This window comes from Serinus canaria, chromosome 2, assembly GCF_022539315.1.
Source record: "Serinus canaria isolate serCan28SL12 chromosome 2, serCan2020, whole genome shotgun sequence".
Taxonomy (NCBI): domain Eukaryota; kingdom Metazoa; phylum Chordata; class Aves; order Passeriformes; family Fringillidae; genus Serinus; species Serinus canaria.
In genome coordinates, this window is record NC_066315.1 from 85,930,039 (window position 1) to 85,956,698 (window position 26,660).

Below are 26,660 nucleotides of genomic sequence, written 5' to 3' on the forward strand. Positions count from 1 at the left end.
ATCTTGTGTCAAGAAATTGCTATGTCTTTTTCCCTCAGGTTTTTAAGAAATGCTTGAGAGGTGGGGAATGTAATTAAAATCTTATTCTCCCTTTGGTTGCATTTTTAATTTTGAATTCTAACCCTCGCACATCATAATAGAGCTTTGCATTAGGGTGTTTTATACCTCTATCAAAGTGACTAAAGTAATTAGTATTTTATACATTTTGATAAGTATTTTGTCACTGGAACCACCAGTGCAGGTGAATGATAATGGTTTTATGCTCAGGCACTGACAGGACCCTAAATGAGAATGTCGCCTTTTAATCAAGAGCACTTGGAGTCTATGGTATTGAAATGCCCTACAGAGAGCATAGAAAAGCCATCCATCACTTTGTGACAGTCCAATCTTTTAGTGCATGAGTAAAATTTTATTCAGCCTTTCTGAGGCAGTTGGAATGTGAGATGTTTAACTCGTCTCAGAACAGCAGAAGTTCGAAAGCATAATGTCGAGATTGCTATCTGGGCAGCTTATGTGTCTTTGTGTATTATCTTTATTTATTTAAATTGCAGTTGAAGTGTTTTCCATGTCCTGCTTCAAACACCTTCCCCCATACTCTTATATACCCAACAGCAGAGATTATGTCTAAATTTTAGTCATATGTTTGAGTCAATTTACACAGTTGATTAACTTTTGATGCTCAGTGGAAATGCTGAGCAAGTCAGAGGGAAAGAACCACTGCTTTAGGAAAGGCAGGTTTTGTAAGTCTTTTACAGGTAAATAGTACATGACTCAAAAATCCTCTGGGAAATGGTTAGAAGAAGTGCATTTAGTGATATGTGTACTTGGAATTATAAATTATAATTATTATAATAGTCCAGCAGTCTGATTTCAAACTTTGTGCTGTTGTATTTGTTTTTAACAACCCTCCTTCAGCTTTCTTTATAAGTGAAAACAGCAGTAGCATCTGTGGACAATGTGGTAATTTAAGCAAAAATATTTTTGTTGTCAGGCCTTTGGGATATTTATTTGTGATGTCAGTGGAAGCAGAAACCTATGCTAGGACCTTTGTTTTTTAAGATGAGTTGACAGGGATAAAACCCACTGACTTAGATGGATTTACTTCCAATTTAAACTGTATACACAAATGACTTGCCAACCGTAGTAGCTGCTTGAAATCAAGGACAAGGACCTGTACTGTACTTAATAGCTGGATACTACTCAGATTTCAGGGGTTTTAAAGTAAATTCAGTTCTTCAGTGACCTGTGCAACAAAATTTGCTGTGAATGTGCAAGATTAGAGTTTTTTTTTTTTTCTTCTTGGCATTTGAACATTTTCAATTTTGTCCTATGCCCAAAATAAGGTAAGATCCTCTGTGAAGGGAGAACATTGCTAAAATACTACCGTGCACCCAAATGCTGAGAGAGAAAAGAATGGGGAAGTTGCACTGGGCTTCATTTTAGTGAGTGGAAAGAAAGAGGGAAAAAGGTTTTCCTGCTGAATCCAAGAACTAGTAAAATGCAACCTTACTGAAAAGGTCTTTCTAGCAAACCCTTCTGTCACAGATGTGGATAGAGTTAATCTTCTTCTAGACAGAGCTGTTTCGTCAGTCCTGCATTGTTACTGAGTCTTCAATAAGTTTGCTTTCAGAAATGTAGCATGGTTATACTGTTGGCAATGAGAAATTTTTTAACCACCATTTTAACTTGAGCTTAAACACATCTAATTCTGACACCTTTCTCAGTGAATTATTCCCAGTAATGTAAAGAGCTGCATTTTTGTCTGCCAGAGGGTACGTGTTCAAGTTTTAATGGCCCCTGTCATGTCATCATGCAAAGTTAAATGATTTAAATATTCAGAATGTGCAAGAGCCTGGGCCAGCCTTGTTATAGTGAGAGCTAATATATTAATCAAACAGCTTAATATATGTTCCAGTTTGAGCAGTATTAGCTGGCACTCTGTTAAATAGCTGACATTCAGGTTCTACTCCCAATTTTAAAAAGTCTGCTCATATTATTGCTGCTGTCATCTAGTGACATTCGTGCTCTGTTTCCACATGGCATTCTCACTCACTGTAATTGTCTGCTAGTGAAAATACAGGTATTATCCATCGATTTTATAAATTACCATTTTCTTTCCTGGCTGCATGCCACAGCTCTTGTCAGAATATCACAGAACTTACACACAACTAAAAGCCAAGTAAGTTGCCACAAGTCAGATATTGGTTCTTTGGAAGTAACCTACTACAGGAATAATTAGACATGCGCCATTATTGAAGCTGAGTTAAAGAAACATTGTAGTAGTATTGTGATTATGAAAATCAGCTGCCAAAAGAAGGTAAAAAAATTTAGACTATTTATTGTATTTCACATAGAAAGGTTGAAGACAAGTAGGTTCCTCAGTAAACTGGGTGCTTGGGGCCAGACACCTCTTACTTTGTTTTCAATGGTGATGTACAACACTGTCATCATGACTATAAGACAAAGCCAGCATTTCAAAAATACTGAATACAGAAAAAAAAGCCAAACCAAAATCCAACATGTGCAATCACTTTTATCTATAATTCTTGTATTCAATGTATTGTCAAAACTAACAAATTAATGATTTGCAGAAAACAGAAAGAATGTTTTCAGTATTGTTTTTGCATCCTTAAATTAGAAACTCTCTTTCTAGTTCTCATAGAATTTATTTATGCATTTAAATTTTGATTTACCAACACACTGTTCAGTTACCTTCTGGTTTTAATTTTTTTTTTTTTTTAGCATGTAAAACTCTTAACACCTAGTGAAACTGGACACTAATGGTCATATTATACCTTCAGTGATGTGCAAATCCATTTTTTTTTCTAAGCCATGACATGCATGGTATGCACTGACAGGACGCCAGAAATGCATGTATTTACATCTTGACTTTATGTTTCATACCTTCATGGGTTTTTAATACATAGTAAAATCCTATTAGTCTAAAATAATTTAAAAATGTTATAGAATATAATCTGAAAGTAAATAGGTATGAAATTTTACTTCAGTATATATCAGCTATTCCAATATATACTGAAGTTGTGCAATTTTAATTCTTGCTGGGGGAATTAAAAAAAAAAATTATGTGTGAAGCAAGCGCTTTCATAATAAGCTAATTTCACCTGGTATTTAGTGTCATTGCAGACACCCATCCCAAACCCCACAGTGCTGATTCCAGCTAGAAATAGCCAAAACAAAGAAATCAGCTTCCATGGTCTACGAGGTTTGCTTTTCCTCTCTAAATAAAACCAGACAGATGGCTCAGTTTTTGGAAATCATGTGAAAACATCTGTGGTAGGGATTTTGGAACAAAATATATATGAAAAATTAATAGATCTACCAAAACCTAATACTGAAAGTAGTTTGTGAATAAGCAGCCTCCCAGTGTGTTTCCTCCCAGTACAGACAGTATATACAGCAGGGTCCAAACTAGGCTCATTCCTGGGGTTTGGCTTTACTCTAAAGAAACCAGTGGAAAGGTAGCAAAGCTTAGGCCAGGTCTCTTCCCCAGACTTGGCTGCTTGTAAAACAAACTTATTATGACTCCCAAGCATTTGCTGCAGGTTTTCAGGCTCTCTCAAATTTTTGCTCCTAAGTCCTCTGCCATCTTCCTCACTTGGGCTACTATCACCCAGTCCTAGGACATAACAGGGAGGGCATTGTCCCACCCAGCAAGGATCCTCTGAATACTCGATAGATGGTCTTGTGAAAAGAACTGCAAAATAGAAGCTCATCCCCTCACTATTTCTCTCGTCTGTCCCAGGAGGGATAGAGGTTTCCAATTTGCCATACTGTGATTGTAGTTAAAATTCAGCTGCATCACATAAACACAACTTTACAAAGGGAATAAAATTGCACAAGTGCTCCTGTAAGAAGTATTTGACCTGCTGCCTCTGACTTTTAATACACACCATTCCAGTCAAGGCTGTTCAATGCCTGGGGATACTGGGAGGAGGAGGAGAAGAATAGAGAGGGATAACATGAGAAGTGGCAACATGGACTTCAGTGGGGATTAATAACCACAGAAGGAGGTGCTGGGAGAGTATGAGTTACTGATAGTTACTGATGACTTAGCTGCGGTCTTTACTGCAGTGGTTTTTCCTTATTTGCAGTAAAACTAGCATAAACATCAGCTGTACTGATGTCACATCTTCATTTTTCCATGCAGGTGTAGCCTGTAAACGTAAAGCCACTCCAAAATCTTTGTTGCTATAATCTTCAACAGACTATGAAGAAAAACATACTGCTTAGTGACTAATGTAGCACAAATTCCCTGTAGCCCTAGTTACATAAACTACCATTTAAAAGACACAATTTAGTTATAAAGTGCACGTTAAAAGCTGCTCTCTCCTTGAAGTGTATATTGAATTTCCCATAAAGATTGTTTACAAGATCAGTTAAAAAGAAACTTTAAAGAAGCTTTTGAGCATTTCAGCCCATACTTGCACCTTCTTTTTAGCCCCAAAGCAAAGCATTTGGGATTATCCCAGGAGTCCGGGGGTGAGGGAATTAGGTAACAGAGTGGCTCAGTGGGGAAAATGTGCTGGGGATGGGCTGTGGACTGGGCAGGAAGGGGAAGCTGCCCCACACGTGACTGGGGGTTACAGCACGCATTGAGCAGAGCGTGTTCCCTGGTGACAGACACTTCCTCACTGTGCTCACGCCACCATCGTCACTTCACAGGACTACAAAGGGCATTTGAATTCTTCCTGTTTGTTTGTCCCAGCACATGACAGTGAAGGATGAACTGTCTTCCAATCTGAACCACCAAGAGAACAAGCACATTTGGGAGAGATTTGTTCAACTGATATTAAAAGTTAAATATTACCTTTACTGTGCAGTAATTGTTCACTGAGGAATCTCTTTTCAGGCTGTAAATAACGGTTTGTATTATCACTGTATTATTCACTTTCAGGAAATATGTGTTTTGCAGAACAAAGGTAGATCCATATCCCCTGCCATTATAAAACTTTCAGAAAACAAACCTAAAAAATTACATGAAGTTTCCTATGCTTTAAATCCTGATGTTTAAAACATAGGCCAGAGAGATTTGTAGATTTTATAGGCACTTGCAGTTTGTGGCTATAAAGCTGCAAAGGATATCAGCTGAGACTTCTGCAGGCTGCACGGGAAGAGCTTTTCAAAGCTCTGTACTGCCAGAGTTCACGCCTCTGTGCAATAGCACATTATTCGGGAAGCAGTGCTTCTGCTCAACTCTTTAATGTTTTTCCAGAAAGAGAAGCACATTAGCGTCTCTCTGCCATGGTCCCATTGCTAAAAATCAGAATTTTCGTACAAGCAGTGCTGAGTGAGGGAACTGGCATACCTCTGCAGTATGTCTTTATCTCAGTTCCCAGCATTTAACTGGAATCATAATACTCAGTCTTATTTGCTTCCCAGTCTGTCACAGGGCTCTGAAATCATGGTATCAGCTGCATGCCTCAGTGATATGAAAACTGCTTTACAGCCCTGCATCCTTTGCCTTGGACAGGAAACTGCTGCTCTCAAATTGTCCATGACAGATCCAGAGGCTACTGCTGGCATTATGTCTCACTGGCACTGGAGGATGATTTGGGTGATTCCATGAACCTGATGCCTTGATGGGCAATAAACCCAAAAAGCAGCAGTTGCTGCTCTAAATCGTGCTGCCTCTTCCATCATGCAAGGGATACTGGCACCAACAAAATCAAGATCTGTCCTGTAATGAGAACTAGCCTGACTCTTAGCAGCTTTAGTACCTGAAATCCCTTAGGAGGTGGTACGGAAAAGAAATTACATGTAATATTTACATTGAGGAATTGCCCTGCCAGGAACAATTCCTTACTTTCCTTCCCACTGTACCAGCAAGATTAGCACTGAATCCACACAGAAAAAATTACTGAAGACAGTGAGGGTAGTATGTAAATCCATCCAGCTGCAGAAAGTACAGACTGTATGCATAAGGAAGCTTCTTCCCCTTTACTATTTAACTATTTCTATTTGCTGAGTCTTAAAGTACTCGTTACTATGTTGAGTTATTGTTGAAATACTACTCAAAGCCTGTTTCATAGAAACCAGAATACTTACGAGAAGATCACTGAAGGGGCAAAAGTGATAAAGTAATTATCTGTGGAACTGGGTTTAAAACCAACCAGATGGTACCAAATAAAAGGCAAGAATGCTTTGAAGAATAAATCTGAGTGCTGATTCTTCTACTTAAGAGAATTTACACTGATAATGAGCAGTATCAGAGATAATGAATTCATGAAACATAATCTTGTATTTCAAGTTTTGTCTTTCTCAAAGCTGACTAATGTTTGCTGCTGAAATCTGAAGTGCTAGAAGCATGCATGTTCAAAAATATACTTTAAAACCTAGGAGCTCAGTGTATAAAGCCACTTTACTCAGGATTGATGAAGATATTTTCTCTGCTCACTGCCACATAATATACATGTTTCTAAACATCCATCTGCATTTGTTCTGTTTCTCTGACAGTCACTGCCTTTTAATGTTTTCTGTCCTCAATGGAAGAATCAAGTTTAAGCTATAGGCTTCAGTGTTGCTTCTGCTGATGTTATTATTACCTTATCTCCTGTAATATGGACTTACAGACTACTGTGTTGTTTTGAAAACAGATTATTTCTATTCATATTTTTTATTTTAGTAAGGCACTAGAAACATTGCTTTTTTACTTTATACTTCCAATATTTAAGACCTCTCTTTGCTGCGTTGAAAATAGGCACTGCAGAATGACTGAAGTATTTCCCCTAAGAAGAGTTCAGCTTGCCTAGTCCCTAATCATGTAATTACTTTTGCATGTATTGAAATTAAAAACAATTCCCTTGTAGTAACATGGAGAAAGATATGCTGAATCATGGCCTTTGCTTTATAGCCCGGTTTGTAGAGGTGCTCCCAATAAGCCACAAATAATAGCAGTCTTTTTTTTCATACTTAAATGAGTATTGTATCAACACAAAAGGTTTTTACAGGAAAACACTTTTTTCCCCTAAGTATTATCTCTCTAAACATAACATGACAAAACATTTTAACCATTCACTCAGTAAATACTGACTTAGCTTTTAGCCAAAAAAAAAAAAAAAAAAAAAATCAAGGTATGAATTCCTATTGACTAAACTACCAAACTCAGTGGCAAAATTTGCACTGACTTCAGGTTAGATGAGGATTTCAAATACACATTTATTTGTGTAGCTTGGGTTAGTTCTGGTAATGTGGAGCCTTATAGGTCACTAAAAAATTTTTAAAAACCCATAAACTCAGCCATGCAGAATTATCAGAAATTGGTTAGACTGCTTAGACACAACTTTTTTAGCTTTCCAGTTACACACATCTTTTCTGACTGCTCTTCCTGCTAAATAAATAAACAAACCATAAAGAAAACTAGAAAACACTAACTAGCACCCATGAAAATTTTGTAAAGCTTGCATATAAAAATGTTATATAATAAAATAGTTTTTCTCAGTCCTTGCTCAAGCACAGCTGGCACCAAGGATGAAGAATAAAATGATTAACCCATTTTTCTTTAGAAAGTTGATGAAAAGACTTTTTATAAATTTTATATATTCCTGTTAATACTTTATACAGAACATTCTAAAACAGTGTGCATTTCTGCTGGTTTGAGTTGCACATGCTGTCTTGCACTTTATAAAGTGAGATGAGGTGGCTTTCATTAATAGTGCAATAAAGCCCATGCAGTTTTTACTCAGTGGGCTTTGGCCACTCTATTCCCCTCCTCCCTTTTGTGTGTCAGTTGTAAATTGATTGAGAAATACTCTGTTTCACGCTTCCCCACTCTTGGCATACAACATCTTCAGATTCAAAAGAGATAGGAAAGCTAAAAAGGCAACAGGTAGGTAGTACAGCAGATGCCTCCATCTCCAGTTAAAATTGCTCAGAGTAACAAGCAGTAAGACTGTATTTTTTCTGCAGAGTGCAGGTGGAGAGGCTGTGAGTGAAAATAAACTTCTGAACACAGACTCCAGCACAGGATCAGTGGAAACTACTGCCAAGCCGTTACCATTTAAAGACCCAAACTTCATTGTAAGTATATTATCTTAACAATTTGAAATTCCAAACTTTTCCCATGAAAGACTTACTAGGATTCTATTTAACCATGTTCCGAGTGTAAATATTAAGAAATAAGCTTAATAGCCAAATAAAAGGTTGACAATTTTTAAGAAATTCACCTCAATCCATGTAACACCATAGTCTAAAGTGCACACTGTATTATAGCATGAGAATGGCACTGGTCCAGAGGCAGAACTGTTCTATTAAATTCTGGAACAGAGTGAGGAAACCTGTTAGGTGCAGGTAAGTGTGGATGTTTTATGATATGGTATCTCACAAACTACCACAGCTAGAGAGGAACAATTAATACTATGAATGTATGAATCCCATGTTCCAGTTCCAAGTCAAGGCAGGCTGCAAAGCAGTTGAGCTAGAAATTAGCCACAGAGTCATTAGCAAATGGCATTTTGCTTTTCTTCTGGTCCCTGAAACTCTTAACAGATTTGTGGCGTCTTCTTCCAGTCATGGCTAGATTTAGAAGCAAAATGCTCTGTGCTCCCTAGAAGTCTGGCCTGCCAGCATTCAGTCATATAAACACTGACAGCTGATGAAATGCAGGCTCCTAACACTCTGAGGGTTAAACTAGGAGCGAAGGTGAAGAAGATTAAATTAGTAATGCTAGGTTTGTTTTTGATATCTTTTTATCTTGCTGTGCCAAGGCCAGCTCATTGGCACACTGTACAAATGCTTTCTAGACAAGCAAACCTCTCAGACTGCTGGGCCTAAGCCAGTACTTAGAAAGAAGGATTTTATCCCAGATTTCACTCTGCATGAACAAGATACAATATCCCACAGCACATAAGGAGTAATCGGGCAACGCACAGCTCACTAAGCACAGGTTTGGCAGGGGGTATGAAATTAATCTCTGACATGTGAGTTGCCCTACATCTGCTTTGCAGACAACTTCAGTCATGAGAGGGGCGTTCAAACAACCATATACTTTCCTCACTAATCCTCCAGCAAGCACCAGCATCTTTGAGAAACGGGGCTTACTGCAAAAGCTCCTTTTGTGCCCAGAGGCATCCCATGTAGCTTCCACATAGGATTTAAATATCTGTGAACCCCTGAGCTGATCCTTGAGTTCTTAGAGGGATGTCACCATTTCCAAAGAGGCAATACTAATGTCTGCATGCTTGAAATAATAATGAATGTACAGGGTCTTTGGCAACTGCTGCAGAAATAATAGGCAGTTATAATAAAACCCATGAAATTGTCCCCTCCAATACAGTAACTAATTTGAGAAGAAATGCATTGCATGTTAATCAGCATTGGTATGACCTGGCAGTAACAATTTGGATGGGTTTTTGCATCTTTCCAGCCTAATTTGCCTTAAAAGGAAGAAAATAAATCAAATGGTCTCTCTCTCATATGTATGCCTAAGTTTGAGCCATTAGCTTACTGCAGAGGGTAGACGTAAGAGAAGAGAAAAGAAGGAGGAAGAAATTTCCTTTTCTTAAGCTTTCTGATTGGAATTTACATCTTTTGACAATGGGTGAGGGGAAAAAGACTTTCTGATACTTGTGTAGAGCAATAGCTGCTGTAGAGCAGTAGCTCCACCTGTCCTAGCTTTAGCGTTCTCTAAACTTTGTTTGGTTCATTGGTGCTTGGCAGTCGTTGCCTTTTCATTGTAGGTGTGTGAGATGCTGTTCAGCCCCATTTTTAGGAGGTATAAGTTCATATAAAAACAGGTTGGTTTTGAGAATACTGAACAACAAATCATTTGGAGTGATTTGGGGGAAAATTCATGCAATGAATTTGAAATAGTGGTGTGGAAGTACATGTAGTTTCATCTCATGCTGTAGCAGTCTCTATTATGCAACGATCTTTAGATGACTAATGTGTTACCCTAAGAGCAAATATTTGCTTCTGTCTTTTAAATCAGATATCCATCACCAAAACCCAGTATATCATCAGCTCATGAGCATCTTTTCTGAATATATTTTATGTCTACAAAAAAAAGCTTTCTCATTGAATCCTTCCTCCTGTCATCCTCATCAATTTAAGTAGTTAATTTATAAACATTCAAAGCAAAATGTGTTTACAGAACTTTGCTGGGTTTCAATGAGAGTCATGGTGCAAGTAGTAATTATTAACAGAAATAGCAACTTCTCAATTGTAAGAACATTTTCTTTTTCTGCAGTTAAGCTGTAAATCTGTGTCCTTTGATCATTTAGAAGTAGTACAGTATGTTGTGCAGCTTCTGTCTCTGGAGGGACATAAATAAATTACTCTGTAGCAATCGCATTTGATAACTGCAGCTGCCATTATAGTACCTGTGGCAAGCCTTCCATTAGTGTTCCTTTCAAAATGCAAAATTGTCTTGGCAGCCAACATTCTATTTATTATTCTTTTTCTATTATTCTGTCTTCTAGCCTTTGAAAGAAAAATAAAATTTCCAGAAAGTTTCTCAGTATTTATTACATTTTGCAAGATCAGTTATGTTTTCTGCAGTCATGGATAATTTGTAAAAGAGCTGCACCTGTAATATGCCATGAAAAGGAGAGAGAAAATTTAGCTGTCTAATCACAATTTTAGAAACAACTTCATAGTAATAACTTCTAATACGATAGGAAGTACATACAGCATCCTGTAATCTCAGGCTAAGCCTAACCACATTGATTTTCTATTTCCATGTAAAAAACAGATTTTAATTTCCTTCAGTTAATGGGAAACATAGAAGCTTTGACACAATCCAAAAAGCTTTGTTCTTGCTTGCAGCCAAGATTAAAGTGTACACTATACTAGCCTGCTGATGAAATAAGTGAGAATAACAATTGGTTCACGACAAGATGAGACATATCAGAAAGACTATGAAATAGAAGTGTCATGCTCTGAAAGAGTAGTCTTTATTTATTTTTTTCTCTAAACACCATATTTTTAATTCTAGCACTCCGGCATTGGTGGAGCAGCAGCTGGCAAGAAGAACAGAACGTGGAAGAACCTAAAACAAATTCTTGCTTCTGAAAGGGCATTGCCATGGCAACTAAATGATCCTAGCTGTAAGCTGCTTAGACGCTTTGCATGTATTTATAAATAATAGAATCCACACAAATAACTTTCTTTAAAACTAACCTAAATTATTTCATCAGCGCATGCAGTATCCTGCTTGGACAGGGTCCAGTGGTACATTTAAGATTTCTCCAATCACACTTATCAGCCCTATGTGGAAAGTAGGGGGAAGCGAATAGTTTGGAGTATCATAGCAAAGTTCAAATACATTTGGAGGGAGAGTTTAAGAAGGAAAAAATATTTATCCAAACCAAGTCAGAAACCCTATTCCCATGAGATTTTTGTCACCTTTTCACTGGTTAGGCACCTCTTCCTCTGTGTACAGTCCAGAGGTCTTTTGGTGGGTGGCTGCTGCTTGATTAGCTATATTTGACTACTTTTCAAATAGTTTCCGCTAAGCCACATACCTGCAGTAGCTTAGACCTCAGCCCAAGCCTCCTATCCAGCTCCTTATCCTAGATTCTTGGGAGATTTAAATCCTACATCCTCTCTTTAGTGCAGCACAGCTGAAACTACACTATTAGCAGTGCTGATTAGCAGTCCTATCTGGTTACATCCACGGGAGCAGAGTTACAGCAGTGGTCTTAATCTAGATACTCTTCAAATCTACTTGAAAAGTAGGATACTGTTGAACATAGCTGCTGGCAGAATGCAATCCTTAAATTTTATTTAGGCAAGTAGAGGCATTTCAAAACTGAGAATATGCATACACTTTTTGTTAGACTTGGTGCTTTATCCAAAAATAGCTTGCATTTTTTTGAAGTGTTTTCAATGCAATGTTACAGAAAAATGCAGACTACTGTGTCTTCCTGGCCATTGTAACTGACAATCTGCTGATGTTGCTATTTCTACTATGCTCTGTTTGCAACCAGAAATTTACAGTATTTTCTATAAGAAGGAGGGAAAAGAAATTCAGTTTCATATTTAAAACCAGCTGTCCATGGCATTAGGGTCTTTTGAATTATAAGATGATGGGTTAGAAATTTGATATGGATGGAGTGTTTGAATCGAACATAGCATCTGAATGAATTGCAAGGGATATCATGAAAGAGGGAAAAATCATTCAGGTACAAGATATTTTTGTAAACATCCAAAATTGACGATTTAACTACTTAAGCACACCAACTGTATCTTAAAAAATGTTTATGAATGATAATTGTTATCTAAAGGACACCAAAGAACAGCAATTTCCAACCCTCAGTTTAAACATTCAGACAATTTTCTAGGTCATTGACTGGGCTTAAAGTGGTACATGCTTAAAGATTTAACTGATTTAAAAGATTACTTTGCTTTTCTGGATTATAGTATTTCAGACCTGCAATCTTGAGCAATGTTTCACAGTCTTAACATACAGTATGCATTTGATAATGGTTATTCTTTGCACGTGACTGACTGCAAGGGAATTCATTAAGACTTGGAAGAAATGGACACATTTCAAATGTCTCTGGCATTTTCCTTTTGGGGAGGGCAGTTCTGCTTGCTGAATTCTATTAATAGATGACCAGGATCAGGCTGTGATTTACATGCTAACAGGCTAAATGTTTTCAGAGGTGATTCTGCTTCATATTTCTTTGCCTTAGTGTTGCTAGTTAATAGAGACCTCAGAGAGTAGGTTTATGTTATAGAATATATATATATATATACACATATATATATATATATATACGAGACATTGAGTTTATGCCTTTGTTTCTCTCTAGATTTTAATATTGATGCTCCCCCTTCTTTTAAACCTGCTAAGAAATATTCAGACATCTCAGGACTTCCGGTAAGTATTTTTTTTTCCCCTCAAAATTGACATCTCACTTTCCACAATGAAATAGTGCTGGTGCCTTGTTTTGTAAAAGATGTTTATGCTGAAGTTCCTATTCAGAATTGATCTTAATAATTATCCAGTGATTTATGACCAAACCCCAAATACTTGTCCCTACATCACAAAATCCTTAGGTTGTTAATAGATTTCAGGTCAGATTAAATACCTTGTCCTGCCAAGTAACTCCTAGGACATCTCTTTTTCACCTGTAGAATCTACATTGCTGCCCATGATTTCTAATTCTTAAGATAGCTTCAGGGAAGGCTGGTAGTCCACAGTCTCCATTACTGTTGATTTTGCCAAGGTACACCCACACTAACTGAACTTTCCATCCGTTTGCCTGATGTAGATTTATTTTGTTGCATCTTGTAGAGGAAGTTTTACAAAGATGGCTCAGCAATTTTCAATAATGAGATTAGGCTAAATTTTATTGTTTGTCCTCTTTTCCACCAGGTTAAAAAAAACCCCAACCTTGTTATCACTACTCTCAAACTTTGCCTCAAACAAATCAGCCTGAAACAAACACTTGGCATAGACTGTTGAGAATTTCAGATACCCCTGTGCTTCAGAGCTGGAAGTTGGAGTTTGGCAGATGTATAGCCTGCGTGTCACAGATGGGCTCTTTTACGTGTTTTTGTTAAAGAAAGAGGAGAAAGGGGGGAAAAAAAATACCCAAACCACATTTGACTTAGATATGGTTTGCATATGCTCCAGAAAGTCTCCGTAGTTACAATTTGGTGCCTGAATTCCCCAAAGATTCTGTTGACACAAAACAGGAGTCAAGTCATTGAATTCTGCCCAACAAAAATTTTGTATCTGCTCTTGAAACTGTTCCTATGTTACATGAATAATTTTACTTAGAACAAAACAGGTATGAGTAACAGCATATTTTTTCACTTTTCACCTTCAAATGCTATTGATTTATTCTGCAGAAGTCTGTGCATTTCTTGCAATTGAAATGAATGGGAATATTGTATTTTGGGAAAAAAGTGTTTAAGTAATAGTTACACTTAATAGGTACAACAATGAAAACTTTGTAATATCAAAGAGCCTTGAACAGAATTTCTGTGTCACTTTCCTCAGCTTAAACTGTTTCTCACCCATAGGGCACTAGCACACCTTCACAGGCTTGATATCACCTCCTGGAGATGTTCTTAAAGGTACATATTTGTTATGCTGATGCAGGTTAGCATACCGCCTTGCATTCTCTGCACTGAATTAGGCAAAAGTCCTCATTAGGACAGAAAATGGGTGAGCACTTAACTAAGGCCTGCCTTTTAGTGGATATTTAGTGTAAGGCATCAAAGAATAGCTATAGCTCCAACTGTAATCCTGCACATCCTAGCATTTGATCTTGATCTATATTTTCTTAGACTTTATTTTTTAAGTAACGCATTTAAACGAGGCACCTAGGAGGTGGCATGTGTCCAGCCTGTGCCTCTGAATGTGGTTTGGAAAGGGAGTGAGTTGCTCAAATAAAGGCTGATAACCCTTGGTGTTCAAGAGGGAGTGGAAAAGCAACATTTCCCTCACAGATCAGCTGGCAGACAGCAAATGGAAGAGAATGCTCACAAACTCAGGGAAGGTAATTCCCTCCAGCCAGGCAGACTCTTGCCCCATCTCCAAGGAATGAGATAATGCTTTCCAGCACTAAACTTTGATGTATTTCAAAACTAATTAGTCATTGCACCTATAGTAAGCTGATGATGCAGGGTATAGATGAGAGTGGAGATCACATTCCTACCAGTTAAAGGTCACTTAAACCTTAGGCAATTCTCTCAGTTCTTCACCTTTTCTTTACCAGCACCTCTTTTCCAGCAGTGATTTATGTACTGTAACTATTCCAGCTTAGTATAGATACTCTCTATACAAATCCATTCAGTGCTGCTTCTGTTTTCTTTTCTTCTCTTTCCAGCTTTTTTCCCCTTAATTTTCCATCCTCTAATTGCATTGTGAGTCAAGTTTCCTATTTTACCTGGCCTGCAAGGTTTCTCCAGACTATGATAAAATTACCACATTTAAAAAAACCCTTTTGTTATTAAAATAGCTGAGACAGTGTGTCCTTTAAATTGCTAGGCTAGAAATGTTTCATAAGAAGCACTAAATATGCTTTCAAGATCATGTCCTAGTAGGAGCATATATGGGACAATAGAATATTGTAGAAATGTATTAGAAAAATGCCCCTGTATTTTCTGTGTAAAATATAAAAGCAGTTGTTGTAGAATATATTTTCTGTGGGAATGCTGGATTCCTCTTGGTGGGGGAAAGAATTCCTTAGCATTACCCTTTAAGGGAAGAATTAAATTGTCTACTAGGTACAAAAAGAGAAGTGTATCAAAACATTCTCAATCAGCATACTTGCTCTTATATTAGATGCCACAATTAAATTCTACTGATCCCCTTCTCTTTCTGTGTGCAGCACAAATGGAATTAAATTTACCAATGCTCTCAGCAGAGCAGCCAATTTATATTTGTAAGGCAGCCTAGAATTCTAAAGCTATTATATACTGTATTGACACTGCAAAATAAACCTATTATTTCCAAACTTGCAAAATGAGTATTTAGATATTTTAACATTCAAAGCAGAGTAATTTATTGTAAAGCAGATTAAAAAAAAAAACAAACCCCAACCTTCAAATGTTTCTATTTTTCTTCCTTTTCTGAAAATGGATCAGACCTGTTACTATAGAAACAGATTGAGATACCTAGTTTATTGTATTTTAAGAGCATGTCTCCATGGCCTTTGACTTAGTTTTTAAACATGACAGAGCTTTTTATTTGCAAATTCATCTTAATTTAATATTCTAATCTCTAATTATCGCTGGAGTATTGGTAAAGTTTGTTTTCAAGCTGCAGCCATGGCATGAATGGCTGGTTACAATACATTAGTGTCTGCAAACAGTACAGCCCAATACATAATACCAGAACAGTCAAGAGCTGCCATAATATTTTTAACCTAGATCAGTGCCCAATACAAATTGCAGATATTGCTTGGTTACTCTATTACAGAATTATGCACATTTGAAAAACAGTCTAATTGCTTAGCTTTTTCTTACATGAGGCCAAATGTAAAGAGTGAAATAAAAGTAAATTTATACCTGCTGAACAAATTCATACCTCCTAATGTTCTAACTTTGCCATTTGTTTGAAACTTAATTGATGGCTTGAACTGTTAGCTGACTACATTTAATTAACCTGGCAGCATTTCTTTGTAAAGAAAACAAAGCTACAAATAACATTAAATTTTCTAAGTCACATCAGACCAAATGATTGGCTGGATTGTTACCATGGTCAACAGGTGCTTTCCAACATAAAAATGTAGAGAGCTCTGCACTATAACTGTGTGGCATGGGGGAGTACTTCAGCTCTTCCTGGCCTTTCCTATTTTTAGTATCAACGTCTTGAGGGATCTCAACTGCCTGTGCCTTGCAGCCTGCCACCAACTCGTGCTAAAGAAAGGCACAGAAGACATATTCGGAGCCTTGGCAGGCACTTGGTAATCCAGGGATGAAGAGGCAGGGATTGTCCTGAAGGCTGAGTGTGGAGAGGCAATGCCCTGATGCCTGCCTTCTCCCAGTGCAGCATCCTGGCCTACCCCTGAGCTCAGCCGAGCTCCAGGTTTCTGTAGCAACAAGAAAGGGGAGAGGATAGAAGGAAACTGGCACCGCTCCCAGGCACCCAGGGTCCAAATATAGCCGAGGATATGAGCGTAGCCCAGGGTGAGCTGGCCAGGCTGCTATCCTGAAAGCAGGCATCTGGAGCAAACCACAATGCTGGGTTCAAATCTCTTATCAGTTCAGTCACAGAACCATAAGCTGAGACTCCCTAGCTTTAACAACCACTTTAAAGTAAATTAAAAGCTAAGTTGTATGCAGCAAGAGAAAGGCAGCCCAAAGCTATCAGAGCACCCATAATTCAGCCTCTTTGTGGGTAATTTATTGGCAGCAGCCTGACTCTTTGGAGAGCTGCCTTGAGAGAGACTGCACAAGGCACAGAGTTGCTAGGGTAAGTTTAGAGAGTTGAGGAATTTCTTTTGCGCTGTGTTTTATAGGAAGCTTACTTCAGCCCTCTGTTATGTTTAATGCATTTCTAATCTGATTTTATAGGGGGTCTGTTAACTTCTCATAAGTTCTCACATTAGAAGAAAGAAAAAAAAACTTGTGGCCACGTGGTAGAACAGCAGTGCTGTTACTAGGAAAAGAAACTCACTGCTTTGTGTTGTTGTAATTAAGATACTTATTTTACTATTATGGTTAGAAATTTTCTTTGAATCATATCTCTACCGTTGTTTCTTTTTCAGGCAAATTACACAGATCCACAGAGCAAGCTAAGATTTAGTACTATCGAAGAATTTGCCTATATTCGGATGCTCCCTTCAGATGTGGTTACAGGATACCTGGCTCTAAGGAAAGCAACAAGTATTGTTTCCTGAACAGACTAAATATTCTTGTAAATCGCTTGTGAACAGTGCTCATTTGGAGTATCATGATGGAAACTGACTGTGGGACTGAGATTCTTTAAAACTAGGGATTTTTACATCTGGAAGTAGTTGATGATACAGGCATTTGATGAACATATGGATTTAATTTTCACAAATGCAGATATTTGTTAGTTTGCCAATTTGTTAGCAATTTAGTTTGGTGAACAGAATAATTTAGACCATAAGGATATGTATCTATGCTATAATGTCTCATGTAGTATAATTTATATTAATTTCTGTAAAGACAGGATTTCATCTCCACCCTGTGTATTTTATGTACTACCCTGGCTCAGAAGAAATTGTCATTTGATTTAAGGAAAAGGTAACAAGATATCCAAATGTCTAAACCTGCCTTACCAGATGTGCTTGCCACTTGGCTATGAAGTTGTCCCATCTGTAAAATGAAGCTAAAATACCCAGCAAGTGTTGCTGTTGTGATGACTTTTCTGTAGCACTGTGGAAATTTGTGAAGACACAAATGTTTGTATTTAATTAACTGCCAGCATAAATAAAGTTGGACTCAAACTTGCTTGTAAAATACATTGCTTGTTACATGTTCATCTGTGAACATGTGTAACAGGATCCAGTCAAATCATTGTCTAACTCTTAATCATGACACTTGGCAGTTTTTGAGTGCTTCATTTCACAGCCTAAATATTCTTCTACCTTTCCTAGCGATTACAGTATTTGTATTCTTTAGTATGAAGAAAGTACTCATTTCCCAGTGTTTAAAAAAAAAGGTAAGAAACAGGAGTTCCACTCTCCATTGGCATTCTGACACCCAGATGGCCTTCAGCAAGGCAAGACCTTCTACATTAGAACACTGAACTTAGCACCATGGGAAACCAAAAGAATACTTGAGAACAACAGAACATCCTTTAGAAGAAAGAGACTTAAAGAAGGTTTGTACTCTTGCTGGGGGGATAGCTGACAGGTACATGCCAACACACCAGCATAAGAATGACCATGACTTCCTGAAACTAAGTCTAGGGGCAAAGGGGCAGAGGGTTTTCTGCTCATTCTTTCTTTCTGTTCTCTTTCTTATGACAAGCTACTGTCTTCCCACTTCTGAGTCTTTGTGCCAGCCTTACACTCTTGCTAGGTAATCTGGACTCCCAACTTTAGGCTCAGCTGTTCCTAGCTCCCAGTTACACAGCCTTCACTCCCACAGTCCATCAACAGTCCTGTGGTGGCACTAGAATTGGGGGCTACACGAGTTACCACTTGCTGTGGGAATGCTCTTTTCCCACATGCAAAACTGCCCAGTGGAACACTCGTGCCATAGTTAGTCCTGGACTCCCCAGGTCCCTGGGGAGGTGAAGTGCTGGTCAGGAGACAGCACTCCTAACTCGGCCAATTCCAGCATGGACATCAGGATCTTGTGCAAGGCACACTCTTCTCTTTGCCTGCACAAGCAGCACACAGCGGTGACTATTCAGTATCTAAGCTGGGTTTTGAATGCATTTTTCTATAGACATGATAATAGTTAATTTTTTTCTGATTGAAAGAATAAATATGCAGAGTGTTATTAATGCTAGTTTATATCAACTCCAAAACAGGAAAAACAATAACTTTCATTGTTTAATGAAAGTTTGTGGGACTCATTCCTCAGTTTTTGTGATCTAATATTGCCAAAACCAAATTCTAGAAGTCTTTGACATGCTTACAATAGATCCTTCAAAGCCCTAGATATCTGTAATGCTACAACTGTATCGCAATACAAAAAAGAATAAGACAGGATATCTCTCTACATGCCAGCAAGCATCCAAGCCACATTCTCTTTGCATTGAGTTTTATAATGGATATTTTAAGCTTACATTACATGCTGAGCATGTGTTTATAAGATAAGCTTAAGACTGATATGAAAGGAAACACATAGAACTGTTGTAAGATCATTTTTGTTTTAAATAAGCAGACAGCAGCTCAGAAAATCAATTTCACAAGCTTGTTCTCTCCCACAAATATTTTTAACATTCTTTGGGAATGACTGTGTAGGAGCCCAGGCTCCTCCACTGTCAGAAGTGTTTCTTGCACTCCTGCACTCTATATTAAGATGTTGCTTCTCAGCTAATTTCTCACATGCAGCATTTATACATTCTGTTTTCAAAATCTAAGTGTCTCGCTAAATGAATCAGCATCAGAAAATCAAATGCATCTTAAATTTGGCAAAAAACTTAGTGGCTCTTCTCTCAGTGCTCTGTGTCCATATGATGGCTATGAGATTCCCTTTCCTTCCCTTCTATGTTTCTTCCCTTGTTGGCCTTTTGTTCCTGGACAGTAGTACCTCCCTTTTACTCATTAGCTTGTGCAATGGTCAAGCCAAGAGTGATGAATCAGCCACCAGCACCATTCAGCATTACCTCAATCAACAACAGTTTACTATGTGGAACAATCAAACCAGGTTTCATTTAGCAGAAAGCTGAGGACACAACAGATCTAGTGGCCAACATGTGCGATGGCATTCAGTCCTGCTGGCTTCCTTTTGAAAACAACACATGAACCTGCTGCTCTCATCAGTGCCGTCTATGAAAGAACTGAGCAGTACCTCCTTTGCTTTATTTAAGAGAAAATATGGATGAGTGAAAAGCTTATCTCTGCCACAGAGCAGTTTTAAAATGTTTTATTGACAGTTTTAGAAGAAGTAAAAATTGAGAAGTACATTTATGTGTAAAAGTACTTACAGGATATTATCTAGATAATCGTACATGAGTTGAATTAAAATAGAGAAGAGGACAAAAGGAAAGCTTTTGAAAAGGAAAGGAGCAGTGAATACCTTTTCAGACTTGGGGAGAATGTATTTTGGCTAACAGCACTGCCATATCACTAAAGCAAAAGCCAGCAGTCAGGGTGAGGAGTAATCTGTTAGAGTACAACCATTACTGAGTGGGAAGCATCACTGGAGTGCATTACTTCACACAGACCATGGATGGCTTCAGCCTAACACACATTTGCATTGTCATGGTGCACATCATTCTCCCTGTAAGCACAGCAGTTGCAAACTGCCCACAGAAATCCCACTGCCATTAACGAGAAGTGAGCTTGTCCTGAAACTCTCAAAGTGCAGTCCAACTGGCAGAGCTTTAGCCTCAGTCTTTTTGGCAGGTGGAAAGCACATTTTCCATTTGCCCTATCCCAGAGGTCAAGCTCCTGTTTTTCTGTGCAGCTTCCTGCCCAGCACACACCACTGCTCCAGTAAACACTGAAGATGGGAGTTGTCTCCAGCCTACTGTGGGGTTTTCTGGTTTTGTTTGAGACTGCGGTAGCTTTGGGTGGATCTGCTTGCCCCCGAAGGCCAAGACAAAGCAGGCAGCTGTTGCCTCAGGGCAGCAGAACCAGCTGAGCTGCCTGGTGCTGAGCTGCCTGGAGCTGAGCTGGGGCAGGGGCTGGGCCAGAGGGGTCTGTGGAGCCAGCTGCTCCCAAGGGAAGGGATCTGCTGGGAGCCGTGACAGGAATGAAGCAATCAACAGCCGCAGCTGCTGCCTCTGCGCTCTTCAGAGGAAGGGAAAACATGGTGCTAGAGCTCCACGGCCCTTCCCTTGATTATTCACTGCTGTTTCAAACAGCAGGTGTGTGCCCATGGAAACTTCCTGCCCTAGCACCTCCCTCTGCTGCATCTGAAGTAGGAATGACCTTGGCCCCACATCCTAGAAAGCTGCAAAATTCAATTGAGAGAGGCCTTGGGCCAGCTCATTTTGGAGCCCCTCCATTTCACTGTCCTGTATTTCTTGGCTTTCTCCCATCATAGTGTTCTAGATCCCTATGGAATTGCTATATATGGGCTTCCGTGGAGGACGGGAGGAGCAGTCATACTCAAGGAGATGAGCCTTAATCTCCTTTGACAGAGGAAAATGAAAGTAAGCAAAGGGGAGGGCTTTTTACTAGTACAAAACACCAAACTGAAAATTAACCAGTATAAGCTTAAAAATATTTTTATAAGTCCACCCTGTTCAGGAAAGAAAGCTTGAAAAGCATGATTAAAATAATTTTCCTGAAGGGCTAAGTAATCTTTAATAAATTCATGAAACAATAATTTATTACTAGAAAACTAACCAATGGATTTTAAGGTCTCCTATAATCTCTAACAATGTGGCTTATATTCTCAAATAGCACATAGTTTTTCTTCTTGAATCACTTCAAGAAAGGTGAGTTTCACTTCAAGAAAGGACAGATTTCAAGGAGACTTGAAATCAGGTTTCAGGAGGAAAACCCTGACTTAGTGCTCATTTAAACAAGAGTCAAGTGGTATCTGTATTGTTACTGAACATTCAGTCACACTATGGTGGTCATACCACTAATATTACAAGTCAAGAAATTCCTTCATAATTGTCTTTTTTTAGTAAGTGCTCCCCAATGAAAGATCACTTTGTCTGTTGGCAAGTGGATGGGTGGAACATAATAAAATAATACATCTTCAGGCAAGAAGAACAGTTTAAGTCCATTTGGTATCTATAAGTATTGCTTGACTGGTTTTTGTATTACCTGAGAAGCTTAACAAACCCAGTATTTTCAGGTGATTACACTACTGTAAATCACAGCCTACAAACAGCAATAGCACTAAGCTCTTGGGAGAGGTAATAACAACAACTAACAAACACTGTTTGAACTACTGTAGCAGTTTAGTACTGCCTGTGTAATTGCACATGGTTTATGACTTATGAGGTCACTTGTACAAACCATTGCTGTCTCTTGACACTGTAATCTAAAATCAATAATCTCTACACAAAAAGCATAGAACTAGTGCACTAGACAGTAAGCTGGGGCTGGCTGTGGTTTCTGTTTACCAGCATGTTCTCCTCTGGGCAAGAGCTCACCTCAGGTGTTATATGCTGACTCCTGTGCTCTGCTACTTGACTCCAGCATTGCACCCAGCATTGCAGCCCAGGAAACTGCATCTGGCTCATGGACTGCCTGAAGCCTTCTCCAATGTCCCCAGTCTGGGATGTAAACACTACTCATCTCTCAAGTGAAAAAATCATTTACCAGTCAGAGTCCATGTGAATAGTGTCCCTTTTCTCAGCAAGTCTTGAATCCAAAGCACAGTTTATGGTAAAGGGCAAGACAGCTGCCTACCCGTGCATGGGAAGAAAGTGTTTCCTGCCTTGTCATATTGAAATAAATGGGGTGTGTGTGCATTCAGTGCTGCTGTATGGAGCTGATAAATGTACAGCAGTAAACCCTTGTAAGCAGAAAGGCAGGCCTGCTCTGCTTGGCTGATGCCTGGTGTGAGTTGGGCACTGAGCAAGCAAGGAGTTTATGAATTTTTGCTGAAAACCCACTTATATCCTGGGGAACAGCAGCTTCTCTCAATTCTCTTCTCCCAGAAGGAAGAAATGCCTTTAAAAGGACACCATAAATACATGTACATTGCCTACATACTGTGTGTCTGGGCATTAGTTCCATGACTAATGGATAAAGACGATGCAAAGGGGACAGAATTAAGGATATTTTAATTAATTGTCTGTGGGCCCAAATCTTGTTCTTGCAGCAGAGGCAGTGTGGGATCTGATAATAACCTTAATGAAGAAGAATCTCAGGAATTTCAGCAAGAGTTGGACATAGACTAAGGTGGAAGGACTGGAAGTAGGACTGTAGAAGCAATTGCCCTGACAATATAAGGCTATGTTGAAGAGAAATCATTTATAAAACACTCTGTGGTGTGATCTGTAATCCTCTGAAGTAATACATACAGCATTATGGTGGCCTTAATATTTGAAATAAAGAATATAAATAGGGCTTAAATGACCACTTTAAACTGTGCCTTTCAAGAAGGTGTATATATGTCATAGCTGGTGATGTGAAGTCGATGGCTGACATCAGTCTCATGTACACAAGTGGTAGCAGCTAATAGGCACAAACCTTATTCTTCTCCAAATAAAGTGGCTTGTGTTACTGAAACTGGTGGTAAAGCACACCCAACCAAACATTTCTGGCCTCTAACAACCAATAATTAATTTGTTATGCTTCATCTCTTCTACAAATCTGTACAAAATCAGAGCTAAGAAATTAGTACCAGCAACTCCTTTCCAGTGTTATGTGTGCCCTTCCCATGAGCTATGTAAACTGAGAATTACTATCACCATTTTAGTGTTCCGTGTCCCTGCCTGCTGAACCCTTGGGAAACAGCACATGGACTCCCACTGTGAAACACAGCCCTGAAACACATGAAACAGCTTTCTCCACATGGGTATAATATACCTAATAATGAATTGGAAGCTAAATTCTCTGTGAACCTTGAAATGTCCTTCTGAAACATCAGACTGGGACAGTGAGTGCAAATGCCATTCTTCCTGTAAATTTCCTGTATACAATGCCACTGGGACACACAGACTTCTCCAGAGCCTTTAGGCAGAAACTGTCACCCCAAGGCCTGTTTATATCTTTCATGAACAGTAGGCATAAGCCACAGGGATGATTTCTGGCAGAAGCAGTGGAATCCTGCTCTTCCACCTTTCACACACATGCCTTGCTCACTGCACGTCACAGATTCTTGGTTAATCCCTCTAACTCTACGAATCGGTATTGAACCCACTGCAAAACAGCTATACACAAACCTGGAAGTTCAGATATGCTTCAGAGAATGGGAGAGCTTCTTTGAATCTGTTAGCTGAAAGAAAGAAGCTGAAAGATGAGAAGACCAGGCTGGGTGCAGGGAAGAAGCATCCTTACCCTGGGTGGTGGGGTAAGGAGAACAGGAGCTGTAGCAGCTGCAGTACTTTAAACAAAGGCAGTAGCCTACAACATCCCTATTGCAGATGCAGTCTGGAAGAGCTGCATCTGCTGCTGGGGGACAGACCTGGCACTGAGCTGCTCAGTTCTGCTGAGACTGACATGCCTCTGGGCATACTCAAAGGCAGGAGCTTCAGCTAGCTTGGTAACACCACTTCATCCAGCAGTGGTGTGAGGATAGAGGAATGCAGATTTGGACATAGGCTGTCTAAACTCCAGCCCAGATCTGCAGCTCTCTGAAGATTTGGGAATGAGCCGTACCAATTCAGTGGATATTGACTCAACACCTTTATCACCTGACCAGCTCACACAACACACGCTTCTGGTCACCAGAAGGCACATGGTGTTGCTCCCAGCACTGGATCTGAAGTGGTGAAACATGAGCATTAGAGAAACAAAGAAAATAATTGAGGTCAGACAGGGATCCTCTTATCATTCTCCCAGAACTTCTTTGCCTCTGAGGCCGTATCCCCATTACCTTCATGATCTGTGTTGCACTACTCTCTACCTCCAGCTTTTGCCAACTTGACATGGATAAGACATGTACAAGGTTAAAAATCCTGTCCTACAACATATGTTTCTAAGGAGTTCTCAAAAGACAATCAGAATCCAGCACTAAGGTGTGTCCTAAAAGTACTCCTTTGCACCTCTGTGTAGCTATAGGAGGCAAAGTTTTGGTAAAAGGAGGGCTGCAGGCATGGCAGCTGTTGGAAGGGGGTTCAGGAGCTGTTGGGACTCATAAGAATCGTATAAGCAGTTCCCTGAACCCCTACAAATGAATGTTTGAAGTAACAGCTGGCTTTTTGGGTCACACAGAAAGAGAGGCTTTCTTTTGTCCTAAATAGCACATAGGAGTTTGATCAAGTACTAATTATATCTGAGCCATGAAGTAATAATCTCCAAGGCATAATTAGTAACAGCACCTTCCCTGGGAGATGTGATTCCCTCCATCTCTCACTTCTCCTCCCCGCTCCAACAAACCCAATAAGCAATCAACAAAAACCCTTCACAAACCACAACTCTGTGATGTTCATCCTAAAAATGAGGACTGAAAAATACATGACTGACTTAATAAAAGGAAAGAGTTTATACAGAGTGACTAAATTCACCTGCAGATCTTCAGAAGCTGCTTACTGAAAAGAGAAAAGAACCACTAGAAGAAGAAAACTCCCAAGTGAAAAGCAAGAAGAAAAGCTGAAACCACAAGAGGAAAGCTAATGGCCCATGTTGCCGAAAAAGACAGACTTCTGCAGAGGATAAACAAAATGCCAGGGTGGGACAAAGCCAGAAGCTCCACCTGAAAATAAAAAATGGTTTGCCTTGGGGCCAGCCAGCTGTCCTAATGCAGGACAAGAATACTTCAGCAAGTGTATTTCTGCTGCCCAAGGCTTGCAGTTACCACTTGAGAAACTTAAACCATCTTAAGTAAGTAAAGAAAAAGACACATGCACACACTCCAGGCTCACTAAAACCCTCCAGGCCTCACTCAAGAAAGCACATGGACACTTATTCTGTTCTTTTAGTGTTCCTGTATTTATTCTGTTCTGTTCCTGCCAACTTGTCTAGATGGGGATATTTGTCACACCATAACTATATCTACAAACCCCGAGTGTAAATGTATGTACAAATCCTGAGCATAAATATATACACTGTAAACAAAATACTTTGCCAGGAACTTAATAGTGCATGAGCATTTCAGCCTTATCTCTAGGTAAGGACTTCCATTTGATTCTGCTAAAACTAATTCTCATCTAGACCAGCCCACATCCGGAGCCATGCATGCTCCTACCTCCAGCCTTGGCCTCAAGGCTGTGGCTCCTGTAGGAAGTGGTGCTGGGGGTGGCACAGTCATCACAGTCACAAGAGTGACAGGGTTTATTGGAAGATTTTTTTTTTCTTTGCTCCAACTTCATAAACATCTCCATACAGAACCCCCCTACATGACATTTTTAATGGTACATGTCATATAAAACAAGATGACTGTAAAAAGCATCTGCGTGACATAGAGCTGCACCTTATAAATAATTTATTGTAATTAAGCAAAAACTAGGGGGTAAACTTTGATTTTGTTTGCTAAAATATAATACCTGAAGTTGCTAATAAGCACTAAGAGCTATGTGAGAGACTGCCTGTTACAAGAAATCTCACCAGGACATCTTACTTACCTGAGGAAAGGTGAAATGGGTCAAATGTTCTTCAAGTTTTGTGGGGTTTTGAGAAATCCAGACATGCATTTTAATATTTGGAAAATCCTGAGATCAGCAAGACTGTCGTCTGCAGGATTTAACCACAACTTGGACCTACCACCTAGCAAGACTAGAAGTCTTAAAATTTCTGTGAAAAAAACCCACCAGCAACAAAATACCCCACCAAATAACCCCAACCAAGCAAACTAAAAGACCCAAAACAAAACACAATCTTTCTTTTAAAAATGTACACGTAATAATGGGGTTTGTGCTGTAAAACATTTATCTATCTTTAAATGGCACAGTAGAATATCATAATTCATGCTCTCTTCATAACCAAACTAACTGGATGTGTCACAGTGACTGATTTAAGTAACTTGCA

At 39.1% G+C, this 26,660-nt stretch overlaps 1 protein-coding gene across 1 annotated transcript in view; it reads left to right on the forward strand.

Annotated features, from left to right (window-relative positions):
* The window catches only part of INO80C (INO80 complex subunit C), a 30,350-nt gene extending 12,444 nt beyond the window's left edge, over positions 1-17,906 (forward strand). Inside the window, exons 2-5 of the mRNA XM_030231426.2 lie at positions 7,927-8,037; positions 10,952-11,063; positions 12,774-12,841; positions 17,187-17,906. Coding sequence (XP_030087286.1) covers positions 7,927-8,037; positions 10,952-11,063; positions 12,774-12,841; positions 17,187-17,318 — 423 coding nt within the window. The 3' untranslated portion in view covers positions 17,319-17,906. The remainder of the gene's footprint in view (positions 1-7,926; positions 8,038-10,951; positions 11,064-12,773; positions 12,842-17,186) is intronic.
* The last annotated feature ends 8,754 nt before the right edge of the window (positions 17,907-26,660 follow it).